General features: G+C 44.2%; 1 protein-coding gene across 2 annotated transcripts in view; it reads left to right on the forward strand.

Moving 5' to 3' along the window:
* Window positions 1-17,889, forward strand: part of CRIM1 (cysteine rich transmembrane BMP regulator 1) — an 836,765-nt gene that overhangs the window by 548,861 nt on the left and 270,015 nt on the right. For both annotated transcript variants that reach the window (XM_088474447.1, XM_088474446.1), the window contains exon 7: window positions 6,275-6,472. In XM_088474447.1, coding sequence (XP_088330573.1) covers window positions 6,275-6,472 — 198 coding nt within the window. The remainder of the gene's footprint in view (window positions 1-6,274; window positions 6,473-17,889) is intronic.

Below are 17,889 nucleotides of genomic sequence, written 5' to 3' on the forward strand. Positions count from 1 at the left end.
GACCCTACCACAAGGGTCTCGTCGCAAGCCCGATGGTCGCGATGGTCTTGACTATTGCGACCATCATCATGGCTGCTCGCTATAGCTGTGGGTGGTCACTCACAGCTATGGCAGCGGCCAGGAGGCCGTTCTAAAAAAAAAATAGCCTGGCCCTGATTCAGACCGATCGCTCTGTCAGAGCGTCCGGCTCTGAATCAGGGCCAGAGTGTGAACAGAAGTGAGAACCAAGATGTAGGATGGAGTAGAGCAATTGAGGGCTTTCCATGTGATTTTAAACTGTACTCTGTGGAGTCAGTGAAACAGTTTGCAGAGGTTGAGGGAGCTACACAGACCAGCAAGATAGGTAAATGAGAAGGGCAGTACTTTGATACTAATGATACTTTGCAGTGGGGAGACATGAGTTAGAGGAGGGATAGAAAGGTGGAGATTGCAGTAGTCTAGGCAGAAATGACTAGTGCATGGAAAACAGTTTTGATGGCAGGTGAGAAAGGTCCTGACTAGAAATATTGCGAAGGCGGAAGATCAGGCAGCAGATTTGAGGGACAGACAGCGTGGTGCTGTTATCGTATAGAGAGTGTATGTAAGGTGATTGGGTCTTGGATGGGGGATTACAATGAGTTCAGTTTTATGCTGGGTACACGCTTTGTGACATGTTCAATCAGCCGACGAATGATATATCGAATAGTGCAGGCCTGGCCAACCTGTGGCTCTCCAGCTGTTTTGAAACTACAAGTCCCAGCATTCCCTCCCACCGATCAACTGGTAAAGCATGCTGGGACTTGAAGTTTCACAACAGCTGGAGAGCCACAGGTTGGCCGGGCCTGGCATAGTCCATCTGTAGGTGTGTACAGAAGACGTGTCTGTGAATAACATTGTATGTGTCTGTGAATAACATTGTATTGCGATATTGCATCGGCCCTGCAGCACAGCTGATATATCTTGCAGATATATTGGCACTTCTGGCTATGCGTACGGGCGACTCACCTACTGCCCATACACTTGCTGCAGGGACCTGCCAACACTAGCATCTCAACTATGCGAGCCGATTTATTTGCCAGCCCAGTTGTGATGTCAGTCTAGACATATTTAGTGGCAGATTGGTAATAGTGTGTTGGCTTACCAATCGGCTGTTCGGTCTGCGGATCCCTGGGTCGGCAGACAAGTCGCCCAGGTGTGTACCTAGCCTTACACACATTAGGTTTGAGAAAGTGCTGGGACATCCAGGAGGAGAGAGCAGAAATACACTAGAGGTGGGAGGTTAGTGAGGTCAGGGGAGGAGAGGTGAATTTGGGTGTCAGCATATAGGTGATACTGAAGGTCGAGTGAACTGATAAGATTCCTTAGAAAAAGAATATGTTTTTCACATCTATTCTATAACAATTTATTGGCAATGCTGTGCAATCATTCTGCCAATTAGCACAGTCATTTCAGAGATTTCCTTATTTAATAAGGATTGTTAAAAAATGAATGAGGTTAGTCCATGATTATATCATGATATCTTCGCACCAGAGGTACCCACAGGTTACCCTAACACTGTTTGGGTTGCGCGCAAAATTCCTGCTTTCATTTCCATAATGTGATCAGATCTGATACTTCTCTGAATCTCTAATAAAAGTATGTGTAGCTTCCTTGTGGAACTACAGTAAGAGCCACTTGTAAAGCTTCTGCAATATACCATTTGTTGCCAACCTCGCCATCTCTGGCACAGTCTTTAATTACACTGCCAATTAAACAAACTGGATGGATTTTATTGCTATCTTTACTAGAGTATATTTTTAGCCAATTTGGTGCCCTAGGCAAGATTTTGGCTGGTGCCCCTAGAAGATAATCCCACCACCAACTTTAAAGTGGGTACACACCTGATATATCTGCAGATTATGGTTGTTCATACACACTGAGCCGGCCGTCACATAGCAATCCCCTTCGCGCCGGCCACTGCAGCAAGTGTAAGGGCAATCGGCTGAATGGCCGCACACACAGCACGATGAGCAGATATATCTGCCAACAGCTGTGCTGCACAGCTGACGCGATATGTCTGTGAACAACGTTGTTCACGGACATATTGTGTGTACGGGATATGTTCGCATCTCTGCAGACGAGATGCGAAGATAGATATATATATATATATATATATAGATATATATATGTGTAAACAGCATGTGGTAGGGCACTCAAGGAATATGGTTCTACTGCCGGGATGCCTTCCTAAATGCAGATATTCACTTAGCAGTTCTTCCCTATAATAGAAGCAGGCGGCACTCCATCGCACTTATTTAATAAAGTATCTTTTATTTAGCCGATGTTTCAAAGCCTACATTGCTTTGTCATCAGGGTGTGAAAAATGAGCGTCGGGACCCGTTGCTAAGGTAGAACTTCTACTCAGAGGGGACCCGACTGCGTCCCTAGTTACTGCCCCACATTGCCACTGTTTGCCTCGTGCTGCTGTGTGATGTCACTGACCTACGGCACCCGGCACCCGCAGGAGGAAGAATGGACGCTGAACTAGCACACTCACTTGTATCATACAAAGGTAAGCACTTGCACTTTTGTCATTTTTCACACCCTGATGGCAATGTCGTTTAGGCTTTGAAACATCGGCTGAATAAATGATACACTACTTAGACACATTAATGCCACGCAGCAATGCCCAGCCTTATGCACATCAATGTCACGCAGCAATGCCCGGCCTTTACACATAATGCCACACAATAATGCCAATCCTTTACACATTATGCCACACAGCAATGCCCATCCTTTACACAATATGCCACAGCAATGCCAATCCTTTTCACATTATGCCATACAGTAATGCCCATCCTTCACACATTATGCCACACAGCAATGCCCATCCTTCACACATTATGCCACACAATAATGCCCATCCTTTACACATTATGCCACACAATAATGCCCATCCTTTACACATTATGCCACACAATAATGCATGGCCTTTAGACATGATGCTGCTTTCCCCTCCCATTTACCCCAGTAGCCTCTTAACTGGCTGTGTACCTCTAGCAGCCCTCACCTACATCAGCTGGGGTCCGGCACTCTGTTCAAATATGGCGCCGCTCAAGAGCCAAAGTGCTCGCAGACCAGCAGCCGCTGCTGATTGGCTGCCGGTCGACGAACTCTGATTGGCTCGCTCTCCAGGGCAGCTGGGTCGGGTTCTGGCTTCAGGTCTCGGGCTGTGCTGCACTTCAGTGCAGTGCCCTGGTCCGATGGGCGCTTGGTGGCGGCCGGCAATTACGGGGGGGGCGGAGCCGTGAGTTGTCACTCACGGCTCTGCAAAGGACCATGGGAGGAGTGGCCGCAGCTGGGCATGCACAGTATCCATCTTCCTTGTCCCCTGTAGCCAGAAGAATGAGCTTCTGTTCAGAAGCTCATTCTGACCTGTCTCAGGCTGTCACCTGACAGTCTGACTACTCCACTGCCTGATCGGAGCTAAGCTCCAATCGCGGTAGCAGCGAGAGGGACTGCAGAGCCATGGAATGCCCCTAGGCATTCCTGATGCCCTAGGCATCTGCTTAGAATGCCTATGCCTCGGGCCGGCTCTGTTTTTAAGGGTTATATTAGCTAACAGTGGCCATTTTTCTATACACTCTCAGGTAGACAGTCCTGAAGCTTCAGCCATTTCCAGCCATTGTGAGACAGCTGTCTATGACTGGCAACATCCAATGCATCATCTTATTTATGTAATTGGATTTGAACAGAGTAGTACATAAATATATATCTGAGGGGGCTGGCTGGACTTGCAAAGCTAGCAGTTACTACAGTGCAGGCAGCACAGACGGTATAATTATTAGCATTACTGCATCACAGCACTGAGGTCGTGGGTTTGATTCCCACTGCGGCCCTAACAGTGTGGAGTTTTTATATTCTCCCTGTGCTTGCATGAGTTTCCTCCGGGTACTCTGGTTTCCTCCCGCACTCCAAAAATATACTGGTAGGTTAATTGGCTCCCAACAAAATTAACCCTAGTGTGTATGTGTGTATGCATGTGATAGGGAACATAGATTGTCTCTGTAAAGCACTGCAGAATATGTGTGCACTATATGAATAACTGGTAATAAATGAAACAGATGTGTCCTCATATATCCTCATATATTATTGCCGCAGTCACACCAAACAGCCCTTCGTAGGGAATCGTTATGTTATACTGCCGGACGTCAGCTCGGCGGATGAAATACCAACGCCGGGAGGCCGGCATATGGAGATCCCGACAGGGTAAGTATAAAGGTAACCCTTTCCCCCCTAACCCTCCCTTAGGGGTGCCTAACCCTAACCTCCCCCCCAAGGGTGCGTAAACCTAACCCCCCCCTCCCCGTACCCTAAACATAACCCTCCCGGGGTGGGAGTGCCTAGCCCTAACCTCCCCCCCCGGAGGTGCCTGACCCTAACCCCCCCTTCCTCTAGCCTAACCCTAACCCCCCTGGGGGGTGCCTAATTCTAAATCCCCCCGGGAGACTCTAAACCTAAATCGGCTATCTGTTCCCAACGATCGGTATGCCGGACGTTGGGATTTCGGCGTGGGGCTAATGATAGACCATCGGTATTTAGACGCCTATTATTAGTCCCGTGCCGGCAGGGCCGGTGCTAGACTTCTAGGCACCCTAGGCAAAACTTCTGCATGTGCCCCGCCAATGCTCCATCCCTCTCCCTGTACTCATATAGCCCCTCAGGTGAAAATGACTTTGCACAGGTGGAGTGGCGGATAAGTTTTGTGTAAAAAACAAAAAAAATCCGTAAGTTCTCTGTTAGAAGGACTATTCTAAAAGATATACAAATTGGTTACTGATGGAGCGCTTAGATAAAACACAATTTTAAATATATTATAATGTACAGTGCAGTCCCTCCAGAGGCTTATACGTCTTCTTTTCTTTTGAAGAGACAACTTCCCCCGTTATTCTTACTCGTTTTCAATTCTGATCAATTAGTCCAAAAATTTGAGCTCGCATTAAATCGTCCTCGAGGTTCCATCTAGTGGTTGGCGCCCCTAGGAAGCTGCCTAAGCTTGCCTAGCGGAAGTGCCGGCCCTGCATGCTGGGATTTCACTGTTGGGAAGCCGGCGGTAGGCATTTCGACCACCGGCTTCCTGACTACATAACCTTCTCAGCACACCAGATCCCATGTGACTCTGCTTGCGCCAAGTGTCTTTATTGCTCGACTGTGCATCTTCGTCACAACACAATGCGACTAAACCACCACACGAGACTGCACTGATTAATTTGATATGCAGCACTTGTATATCTGTGTGCGACTGACTGAGTCTGACCCTGTTTACGAATTGCTACAAAGCCGCAGCTTTTTTTCATGCCAAGTTCCGTTGTATAGATCTAGACTCAGTCGCACACAGATATACAAGTGTCCATAGGCATATTTATAATGGATGGAGGGTGTGTGGTGCACACGGACCCCTCGGTTACCTTGCTTCGGCAAGTGGGTTCCTCCTCCTCAATGGCACCATCTTCCTAGTAACATCTTCAGGAAGAGGGGGCTGCGCAGTAACAACAAAGACTCTCTCACTGTGCCAGAGCCTTTGCTCTCCAGTGCGCATGCGCCATCTTCCCAAATAACACTGGTAAGATGGTGCCATGGAGGAGGAGGATGGACCAGCTAGGTAAGATTCCTGGTTGGGGTTGGCCGTTGCTCAAATGAGGGGGTCCACTGCCCATGGGAACGCTTGAGCGTTAATATGCCCCTGCAAGGGTCGCATATACAATTAATCAGTGCTGTCTCATGAAGCAGTTTCGTCACATCGCATTGCGACTAACACACACATTTGAGCAAAAAAGACGATACACCTCTTGGTGCAGCTCATTTGTTCCAGGCGTTTCGCGCTGCATAGTGAATTAAGGTGTATGGGGAAACATCTGTAGGTTGTGAAGCATGTGCAGTTGCTATAAAGTGCGAACTGTGACCATATTTAGAATTGCGCACACCTCAGAATCAGGCCTTTAAGCGCTACAAAAAAATAAAATTCCATGAAAACGGAGAAATCCTTTACCTGCAATGATCGCAACAACTGTGTCCTGGGCCAGTGTGGCAGCTTTTTGTACTGTTAGCTGATGAGAACATGTAAAGGCACACTGTTACATGCGCATGTTTAAGAAATACATTAAGAAAATGTATATTTATATACTGTTTATAACCATTATGATATTTTAAATTGAATTAATTATTCTACTAATAATTGGATGGAGGGTGTACTATATCATAGATAACTAGTATACATCTCACAGATGTCATATACTATTGTTTGGTTTCTCTGCAGACCCTGTGTACCCAATGCATGATCCTGCTGGGTGCTATGCTAATGGACAGATAAGAAGCCATGGTGACCGCTGGCGGGAAGATGACTGCACGTTCTGCCAGTGCATTAATGGAGAGCCGCATTGTGTCGCAACGGCGTGTGGTCAGAGCTGTCTGAAACCAGTCAAAGTACCCGGAGAGTGCTGTCCAGTGTGTGAAGGTAGGAACCCCGAAAGCAGGGCAACATAGTCTGCAAAGAGAATTAAGTTTTTTCAAATATTTAAATTCATGACAAATTCATGAAAAACTGCGACATGATTGCTGTCAATTACAGGTCTTTTATAGCTAGTGTAGCTATAACCTTATATGCACCTGTACAAGCATTGGCTGTATATCTTATGTTAATGCAGTGGCTCTATGTCTCATGTTAATGCTGTGGCTCTATATCTTATGTTAATGCAGTGGCTCTATATCTTATGTTACTGCAGTGGCTCTATATCTCATGTTAATGCAGTGGCTCTATATCTTATGTTACTGCGGTGGCTCTATGTCTTATGCTAATGCAGTGGCTCTATATCTTATGTTAATGCAGTGGCTCTATATCTTATGTTACTGCAGTGGCTCTATATCTTATGTTACTGCAGTGGCTCTATATGTTATATTACTGCAGTGGCTCTATATCTTATGTTACTGCAGTGGCTCTATATCTAATGTTATTGCAGTGGCTCTATGTCTTATGTTACTGCAGTGGCTCTATATCTTATGTTACTGCAGTGGCTCTATGTCTTATGTTACTGCAGTGGCTCTATGTCTTATGTTACTGCAGTGGCTCTATATCTTATGTTACTGCAGTGGCTCTATGTCTTATGTTAATGCAGTGGCTCTATATCTTATGTTAATGCAGTGGCTCTATATCCAGGGCCGCAACTAGGGGGGGGCTAGAGGTTCACGTGCACCGGGTGCCGGAGTGCAGGGGGTGAAAAAGGGCTGACTCACGGTGGCTTGGGGCCTGCAGATTCAGAAAACGGCCATCCAAAAATGGCCGCCGTCAAGGAGGAGACAGATGCTAGAGGTCCTTACTGGACCTCTAGTGTCTGTCTCCTCCTTGGCGGCGGCCATTTTTGGATGGCCATTTTCAGCAGATTCCATGCAGACTAGCCGTCCGCATGGACTCTGCTGAAAACGGCCATCCAAAAATGGCCGCCGCCAAGGAGGAGACAGACAATAGAGGTCCTACTGGACCTCTAGTGTCTGTAGGCCAGCGCAAGTGCCGGGAGAAGATGCTGAAAGCTGCATCTTCTCCCGTGAAACCCCCTGGCAACGAGCAATAAACCCCATAGCAACGAGCATGTAACCCCCTGGCAACGAGCATGTAAACCCCTGGCAATGAGCATAAACCCCATGGCAACAAGCATGAAACCCCATGGCAACGAGCATAAACCCCATAGCAACTAGCATGAGAACCCCTGGCAATGAGCATAAACCCCATAGAAACGAGCATGAAACCCCTTGGCAACGAGCATGAAACCCAATGGCAACGAGCATGAACCTCCTGGCAACGAGCATGGCACCCCTGACAATGAGCAGGTAATTTTAAAGTAATTAGAAGCCTTACTGTGGGGCATAAAATGGTGTCGGGCAAATATGCAAGTGGCACTTTGCTAATAGGCATTACAGTGTGTGGCATAATGTGTAATGGGCATTATGGTGTGTGGAATAATGTAAGTCACTATACCAGGGACGTTTGACTAGTGCACTGCCTTATGGAGGAGCAAGGACAAAATCCAGGTAGGGAAGGGAGGGGGCGTAAAATTGCTGCCTTGCACCGGGTGACAGATATCCTAGTTTCGGCCCTGCTATATCTTATGTTACTGCAGTGGCTCTATATCTTATGTTACTGCAGTGGCTCCTTATCTTATGTTAATGCAGTGGCTCTATGTCTTATGTTAATGCAGTGGCTCTATATCTCATGTTAATGCAGTGGCTCTATAGCTCATGTTAATGCAGTGGCTCTATATCTTATGTTACTGCAGTGGCTCTATATCTTATGTTAATGCAGTGGTTCTATATCTTATGTTACTGCAGTGGATCTATATCTCATGTTAATGCATTGGCTCTATATCTTATGTTACTGCAGTGGCTCTATATCTTATGTTACTGCAGTGGCTCTATATCTTATGTTACTGCAGTGGCTCTATATCTTATGTTACTGCAGTGGCTCTATGTCTTATGCTAATGCAGTGGCTCTATATCTTATGTAGTGGTGGTTAGTTAACAAACTGCAACAGAGAACACGGGAATTATAATGCTGCAGAGGTAGAGGCAGCAAGAGCAGTATACTGATTGTAACAGGTGTACACATGACATAAAATAGTAATAATTATATTAGCAAGCATTCTGATTTTCCTTTGTATTAACCAGTAGGTAATGTTCAAAATTTATAAGATTGCTATTTGCTGCCATATTAATCCTGAAACTAGAAAACTAATACGTATATATTTAAAGGTCTCACTTTATAATTTATAGTTTCGAAAAGATTTTAAATATATTTTTGAAAAAACAAATGTCCCAGGCAACTTTTATTTTTTAATTGCACAAACAGTCAATTTTCACAAATGAGGACTTTTTTGTTGTTCATTTTTCACATTATGTTTACTTCAAACTACTAATTATAACATACTGTGTCCAGTTTGGCTAATACCCCTTTTACAACAAAATCCCGAGTCTGACCCAGGATTTGGAACACGGTTCCAACCCAGGACAGATCCCATTCACATTGCGGCTCCACCCCGTGTTATCCCCGGGTCGGGCCGTTTACACTGTACACGGGTGCAGTGTTAAGTTTCTGCCGCCGCTTGGAGATTACATCATCTCAAAGCGCCAATGAGCTGGCTGTTCCTGTAAACAGGGACCCATCCATTTAAACTGCTTCGTAACCCGGGTTGTCATGGCAATAAACCGGGTTATTTAGCCAGTGTAAAAGAAGTGTCATGGCCAATAACATTATTGTTACTGTACTTTAATTTTACTTGTGATCAGATGTGAATGGCAGGAGTGGCGTTATCTTATGGAACAAGGCAAACACTTCAAACATCTTGTTGCAAATTAGCTTTTAGTTTGCATGTTTCATGTGAACACTTTATAACCCTAGTTTATCTTAAATAGGCAAAAGTATTAAAATAGTCTATTTCATGACGGAATGAATAAAAAATGCATAAAGGAATGAAACCAGTCTTCCATAATGAGGAATGATCACTAGCCAGAGAGCACCAGACCAAAAATAATGGCACATCTACAGTAATCCCCCTTTAATTCCACCTGCAATAAGAAATAATAAATACAATAGCATAAAATCCTGGCAACTTACATATAATGCTATAATTATGTTGCTTAACATATTAGAACAAGCCAAGGGTCAGTGAAGAATTTAACATCAAACAATGGGGCAGATATATGAAGCTCTGGAAAGTGATAAAGTGCAGAGTGATAAACGACCAACCAATCAGCTCACAACTGTCATGTTACAGGCTGTGTTTGAAAAATGACAGGTGGGAGCGGATTGGTTGGTCATTTATCACTCTGCACTTTATCACTTTTCACAGCTTCATACATCTGCCCCAATATCTTTAGAGAATCTAAGTCCAAGACACGTGCCTGCAAATAGTATAAGTGCTCAACATAAGACAATTATTAATTTTCATGCTTCTCAAAACAAGTGATTGACAGCTAAGCAAGGGAAAGGTCCTCCCCTTAACAGTAAGTGATACATGTTTAACACAGTGTGAAATCACTGGGTGCCCTTTGATCTTTTTTTTTATGCCACTGACTAAATCTAAAAGTTCAACCATGTTACTGAAATATATGTGTTTTAGTTATGCAACAGGAAATATAATTTTAGGCATTACTTATTAAAGTAGATATGTAATTGAACATTTTGTAAAGGACAGACTTATTGCCTTTATATAAATTATTAATTGGTGCTGGAACCAATCAAATTGAACCTGTCATTTTTCTCATACAGTTTAGATATTGCAAGCAAACATCTGATTGGTTGTTATGACTGATAAGTAATTTGTGCAAATAGCACAGCTTTAGCGAATAAGTCAATTTGTATTTTCACATGCTTTGGAAACACATTTAATAGGTACTGCTCTGTATACAAAACTGCATAATTGACTTCATAAGGAAAAGTAGATATGGTGCATCCTTTGATTTCCACAGGAACGTGGCACAGTATCCAAGGACTTTGAAGAGGGTATATTGAGGTAAATTAGAAGCACAGTAAATTGTCGTGCTTATTCCATTCACTGTTGTACAATAATTACAAGGCTCTGATTAGTCAGGCAAATGAACATAAGTAGCTGATTGAAATCAGCAGTCAATAGATGCAAATTAGCAACATTGGAAGAGCAAAGCAAAATAAAACACAGGATTATGTGGAAGAACATTGTTAGTAATATCAGAGGAATCTTCCTGTGGTTACATACCAAGGCTGTTCTGCATTTGCACACCATAGGCTACTTATCTCCAGCTGTTCTGGACTTGGGCTGCGAGCAGCAATCTCGTCTGTTCACTATCAGTCACGTTGCATCGCTACTATCATGTCACCTATTTCATATTTATTTCTAATTTTAATATACTGTGGCGTATTATTAAGAGACATTATGCATAAAGGGAAGCAATTCTTTCATAATATTCCATTGTAGCAGCTATGCTCACAGTGACTAATGATTCATATGTTATGATCTAGAGGTCTTTGCGAAATGTTAAATTTTGACAACTTGCTGCATGTTCTATTTTGCATTATGTCTGATGTTCCTTCGGTCACATCTCCAAATTAAACTCGGTTGGATGACAGGAGTAGAAAACATTATAAAAGATGTTGACATATGTATGTTACAAGATAAATGGCTCTCTTGATGCGATATAAGAGTGGATGAGTTTTGATTCGATCTCCCTTTATGCGACTCCTTCAGCTAGCATTTAAATTAATGGAGTTGTCTCTGATCCTGTAAATATCATTAATGGTACCCCTATTATCTTTGCACTTTGTATGGAAGTCTCAGGTGAGTAGACTAAACTCAGACGTCTCTGGTTTGCAGATTGGCAATTGCAAATACAAACTAGAATGTTTCGCTAATGACCTTTGGCCGTCTTGACTAACCTGATCGTGTCTATCTCTAAAGCTGGGTATAACAATATATCTGCAGATGATGGTTGTTCATACACACCAGACAAACATCACTGCCATCTGGCCTCCGGTTCCGATGGCCCTCCCCGCAGCCTCTGCTGCAAGTGTACGGGCGGGCGGTTGACCGCCCGTACACACAGCATGATGGACAGATACATCTGCCATCGGCTGTGCAGCACAGCCGACGCGATATGTCTGTCAACGACGTTGTTCACAGACATATAGCTGGCACACACTAGCCGACAGGCGCGCAATATATTGGCCAATCAATTAATCGCCCAATGTATCTGCCAGTGTGTACCCAGCTCACCTTAGTCTCTGAATACCACACTTTTGATTCCCTCACTAATTTTAAGGTCAACTACTCTAAATCTGCTGCGATTAATTTGGCGGCATCTCCCACTGTAGTTGCAAGTCTGGAATCCTCCTTTGCATTCTTCAGGCATGCTTCCAGTGAAGAATCTTTAAGCACCATGTTAAATTGCAATCTAGGCAGGCTTTTCGCTGACAATTTACAGCCCCTAGAGATAGGTACAGTGGAACTTTCTCATGGTTTGGATGGTCTAGTATCATCAAGATGGCCATCTAACCAAGAATCCACTACAGCCATGGCCAAAAGTTTTGAGAATGACACAAGTATTGGTTTTCACAAAGTTTGCTGCTTCAGTGTTTTTAGACCTTTTTGTCAGATGTTACTATGGTATACTGAAGTAAAATTACAAGCATTTCATAAGTGTCAAAGGCTTTATTGACAATTACATTAAGTTTATGCAAAGAGTCAATATTTGCAGTTTTTGACCCCTCTTTTTCAAGACCTCTGCATTTTTCCCTGGCATGCTGTCAATCAACTTCTGGGCCACATACTGACTGATGGCTGCCCATTCATGCCAAATCAATGCTTGGAGTTTGTCAGAATTTGTGGGTTTCTGTTTGTCCACCCGCCTCTTGAGGATTGACCACAAGTTCTCAATGGGATTAAGGTCTAGGGAGTTTCCTGGCCATGGACCCACTTGGTTATCACTGCTCCATCATGCTGGAAAAGGCATTGTTCGGCACCAAACTGTTCTTGGATGAATGTGAGAAGTTGCTCTTGGAGGATGTTTTGGTACCTTTCTTCATTCATGGCTGTGTTTTTAGACAAAATTGTGAGTGAGCCCACTCCCTTGGCTGAGAAGCAACCCCACACATTAATGGTCTCAGGATGCTTTACTGTTGGCATGACACAGGACTGATGGTAGCGCTCACCTTTACTTTTCCGGACAAGCATTTTTCCAGATGCCCCAAACAATCTGAAAGGGGATTCATCAGAGAAAATAACTTTACCCCAGTCCTCAGCAGTCCAATCCCTGCACCTATTGCAGGATATCAGTCTGTCCCTGATATTTTTTCTGGAGAGAAGTGGCTTCTTTGCTGCCCTTCTTGACACCAGGCATCCTCAAAAAGTCTTTGCTTCACTGTGCATGAAGATGCACTCAGACCTGCCTGCTGACATTCCTGAGCAAGCTCTGCACTGGGCGTGCCCCGATCCCACAGCTGAATCAACTTTAGGAGACGGTCCTGGCACTTGCTGGACGTTCTTGGGCGCCCTGAAGCCTTCTTCACAACTATCGAACATCTCTCCTTCAAGTTCTTGATGATCCGATAAATGTTTGATTTAGGTGCATCTTACTAGCAGCAATATCCTTGCCTGTGAAGCCCTTTTTGTGCAAAGCAATGATGACTGCACATGTTTCCTTTCAGGTAACCATGGTTAACAGAGGAAGAACAATGATTTCAAGCTCCACCCTCCTTTTAAAGCTTTCAGTCTGTTATTCTGTCTGTTATCTCCAGCCTTGTCCTCGTCAACACTCTCACCTGTGTTAACGAGAGTATCACTGACATGATGTCAGCTGGTCCTTTTGTGGCAGGGCTGAAATGCAGTGGAAATGTTTTTGGGATTGTTAATTGTCATGGTAAAGAGGGACTTTGCAATTAATTGCAATTCATCTGATCACTCTTCATGACATTCTGGAGTATATGCAAATTGCCATCTTAACAACAGAAGCAGCAGACTTTGTGAAGACCAATACTAGTGTCATTCTCAAAACTTTTGGCCATGGTTGTATTTACTCCAAACACTTCCTATACATATACCTAAGCAGTGGGTTAGAGATATTGATAGACTGGTGAGGGATTTTGTCTGGGGAGATAGACGGACACTTTTTAAACATTATGTTCTTTATCGACATAGACACTTAGGGGGTCTTCAGCTTCCACATTCGTCATGTACCACATAGCTGTCATTTTGAGTAGAGTCCTGGAATGGTCAAGACGGAGCTCGGATGAAGCAATGAGGAGCATGTTCTTCCTTCCCCTATACAACTGGTTGCCTTCTCATCCTACTATTTCCCACCTGACTATGGGCCCATCACTAGTCATTTGGAAAAGGGGCAAGCGTTTTTCTATTTATACATTATTTTTTAACTTGGCTATTTTATTTTTTTGCAGATATTTACTTGACTTTAATATAAGAGATATCCACACTGAATGGGACCTGCAGTACAATTTTACTTTAATGGCTTCTTGAGAGCCGCGCAGCATTAATCTAACATGCTTAAAATGATAATACATTATGCTAAAATAGCAATGTTTTTAAACTCTAGACTTTTTCAAATCTTAGTGAAAGATATGGGAGATATCAAGTGCTAGAAGAGTCATTTAACAGTGATTGAAAATGGTACATGTTGCTAAGAGCTATTTATATATTTGACTCAGACTATATGACGGCTCTAAGATGCATCATGCTGTCTGCTGGAATGTGTTTCCTCTCAGTGTACCAAGCAAGGATAATATATTGAGCCTGTAGCACCCATTTACCTTAGATCACCTCGAGGTGACCACTGTCATGTCACTGCAGTCTTGAGAACTATATACGTAGTTTGAGCTGCATTGAATTTTAAACAGAGAACATCAGTTAAGCTGTTTTGTAGCAAGCTGGCACCAATATCACTTATGCCTGGTGTTCACTTTGCATTGCTGTAAAAGTTATAAAGTTTATGAAGTTTCTTTACTGTAGTTTTGAAGTCAATCACCAATATGTGCAATGTGCTTTCCAGGGGTGTATCTAGGGGTCCAAGCGCCCTGGGCAAAGTAAGGGACCCCCCCCATCACTCCAAGCTTTCTTGTGTCACTCCAGGATTCCCCTTATTTCACTACATGCTCCCTCTGTGTCACACCATGCCTGAAGGCATGAAAATGCATTGCTGTACCTAATAGGTTTTGCTTGATTCTGTGGAAAAATCTCACTTCTCCCAATATGATGGATGAGTGGGAGCTGATTTTTTTTTCCTTGACAGGACGGAGCTGAGCCCCAACCCCAATTTTGATTGGCCGGTGGCCCGCCATGCCACCAGCAGTGGTGGCCATCGAGGTGGTTCAAACCATCGATGGTAATCACCAATGAGCTCATCGATGGTGACCATCAATGAACACCCTACCGATGGCCATCCCCAGCTAGAGGTATGGGACCCTCTCTAAAAAGAAAAAAAAAAGCATTTCTCCCCATCCCCTCAAAGCCACAAAGCCCCCATTGAGAAGAAAATTACTTATTCAGTTCCCCCTTTGACATCCCTGAAACCAAAATTCTTGTTAGGGTGCAATGGGTCATCAGGCTCCCCTCCACTGCAATGCTTGGGGTTGAGATCCCAATTTGTTAGATAGCAGACAGAAGTAAGTATTAAACATGTTGAATAAGTTAATAGGAAATGCAAATAAACATTAGGGCTACCACACGCCCCTGTGGCCAGTGTACACTAGCAATAAAGTTTTGTTGCTTTTTGTTGTTTTTTTTTTTTTTTTAAAGTATGCCTGCCGTGGGTAAGTTTCAAGGACCCTGGAGCGCAAAAACCAAAGGTCTATGAGGAGACATCTGTAACTCTAGCTACACGTCCACGACACTCCCCTGAAACAGTTCTCTTACGCGCCCATGCCCGATTGACATCCAGTAAGTTCGCATTCAGCTGCTGCAGAGAGGCGGCTGAGATGTGTATGACTCTAAATCACTCATGTTTGCAGAGATCCATATGCATGTGCAGTTTGCTAAAAATCGTTAGGTATGGCCACATTCATACTTGTATGTGGCTCAGAATCAGACCCTAGCAGTGTGACTTTTAGCTGTGACATTATAGTCAAGCACCCAAAATAACACTGAGTTGGAGGGGCAGCAGCTTCACATGCTGTAAGCTGCTGGCTGCTTCTTGTTCATATCAGAAGCCGGAGCTCCATGTGAGGGCACTGTGGGGGTGTTAAAAATACTGGAGGAATTATGACACTCATCCAGTGTTTTTAGGCTCCCTATAACCAATGGTGCCCTTCTTTATTGGGGAGAATATATTAATCCAGTCCTATTTAAAATGATACTCCTATATTTGAGTGGAGCCCCATGCCGATATATTGTGTAATAGCTGGGCAAAGGAATGCACTAAAGCTTTGTTCTTTATTCAGAAAAGATGAAACGGCATGACGTTTGGGGCGTGGCCCTTACTATAGATACATAGGATCCGTCTTGTCGCTTCTTCTTTTCTGAATATAAATACTCCTATGGGAGTTTTATTGAAGGCAGAACGTTCCTTGATCCTGTTGCTGCATTTGATGATTGATGTGGGAGGAGAGCGTGTCTTGGATTTGTGCCAGGTACAAAACGAATTGTCATACTGCAGTTATCTGCATATTAGACATACTGTGTGCATTCCCTGTTCCCTCCCTCCTAGGAGTGGTCATTTGGCAAATTACTAGCATAATGTTATAAGCGCCTTTCTGGGAGATCCCTAATGGAGAAGGGGGGGATCATGTGAATGATTTGTCTCAATAATAAACCACTTTTTCCTGTCCGGAACCTCTGCTATTGTCACCCTGAGGAGCACAGCGGGTATAAGATAAATAAAAAGGCTATAGGGCAGGGGTGCATAGACTGTTGTATATACTGAAGTGCCCTGTTTATTAATTCTTTTTATTTTACTATCCACGACCAAAGCTCCTAGCTTTATGGTAAATCACCAGCTATAACTGAATGGGATGCAGTCAGGAAGCCGATGGTCAAAATGCTGACCGTCGGCTTCCCGACTGTTTAATCCAGACGGGGGACTAATGATAGGCGTCGAAATCCCAACGCCTATCATTATCCCTACGCCGGGAGCCCGACGCCTGGCATACCGAATGAAGGTAAGCTGGGCGGCGGGCGCGGACAGCCGCGGGGATGGAGGGTGTTAGGTTACAGGGCTCCTGGGGGGACTTAGGCACCCCCAGGAAGGTTAGGCTAGGGGAAGGGGGGGTTAGAGTTAGGCACCCCCAGGAGGTGGGGTGTTAGGTTTCAGGGCTCCGGGGGGGACTTAGGGTTAGGCACCCCCCGGGAGACTTAGGTTTAGGCTGTGGGGTGACGGGGGGGGGATTAGGTTTAGGCACTTATGGGGGCACTAGGGGGGGGTTAGGATTAGGGGGGGGAGAAGATTAGGGTTAGGCAGTGTACTTACCAATTGGGATTTAGATGCCTGCCGGTCTTCTGCTGTTGGGATATGAACCGCCGGGCATAGGTCCAACGGTCATTCATAATGACCCCAACTGAACTGCAGAAAATTCAATTTAAATATTTAATTTAATGGTTTCTTTTCATCAAATATGTACTAAAGTTAAGACTATTTAATGACATAATGCTCATTTACACATCAAGACCACCTCATTCAAATACATTGAAAGAAAAGACACAAAATAAAATGAAGCCAGACAGGGTATAATGCCGCTTTAATTGGAGTGTAATATTAGTCTTCTCTTGTATTAAATGTAATTGTATTCATTTCTCTGTGCACAGGGAGTTTGTTGACGATTGACTGGCAGAAAAACTGATGGGAGAATAATGAGAATGCAGCCTTGATAGCATAGGAAGAATAGCTAAATATCTGAGAGAGAGAGAGAGAGAGAGAGAGAGAGAGAGAGAGAGAGAGAGAGAGAGAGAGAGAGATATGGGGAGATAGCAATCTATAGGATTTATCTTTATATCAGATGCCCTTTCATTTAGCCGATGTGATTTATTGAAAATATGGATAATTATGACGTTCTTTTCAAGGTCACTGCTAAACCTTTATATCTGCAAGTCAGGATTGCACAGGTTTAATGATATTGAAATATACTTCCACCCGCACAGAAATCATGTAGTTGGTCTTGTAGTTAATCATCAATGTCCTTGCAAACAGGGGCGTATCTACCCATTGGCCAGGATGGCACTCGCCAGGGGCGCCGGCCAATGGGGGGCGCCATCCAGGGGGGGCCACCTGTGGCCAGTGGGTAGAATCAAGACAGGGCCGCCTGTGGCTCGGCAGCTCCTCAGTGCATCAGCAACAGAGATGAGGTGCACATGGACATGACGCGTGCCTTGTTTAAATAAAAAAGCTTTATTTATTCTATCTACCAGGTAG

This window comes from Taudactylus pleione, unplaced genomic scaffold (genome assembly GCF_031769625.1).
Source record: "Taudactylus pleione unplaced genomic scaffold, aTauple2 ptg000154l, whole genome shotgun sequence".
In the NCBI taxonomy this organism is placed as follows: Eukaryota; Metazoa; Chordata; class Amphibia; order Anura; family Myobatrachidae; genus Taudactylus; species Taudactylus pleione.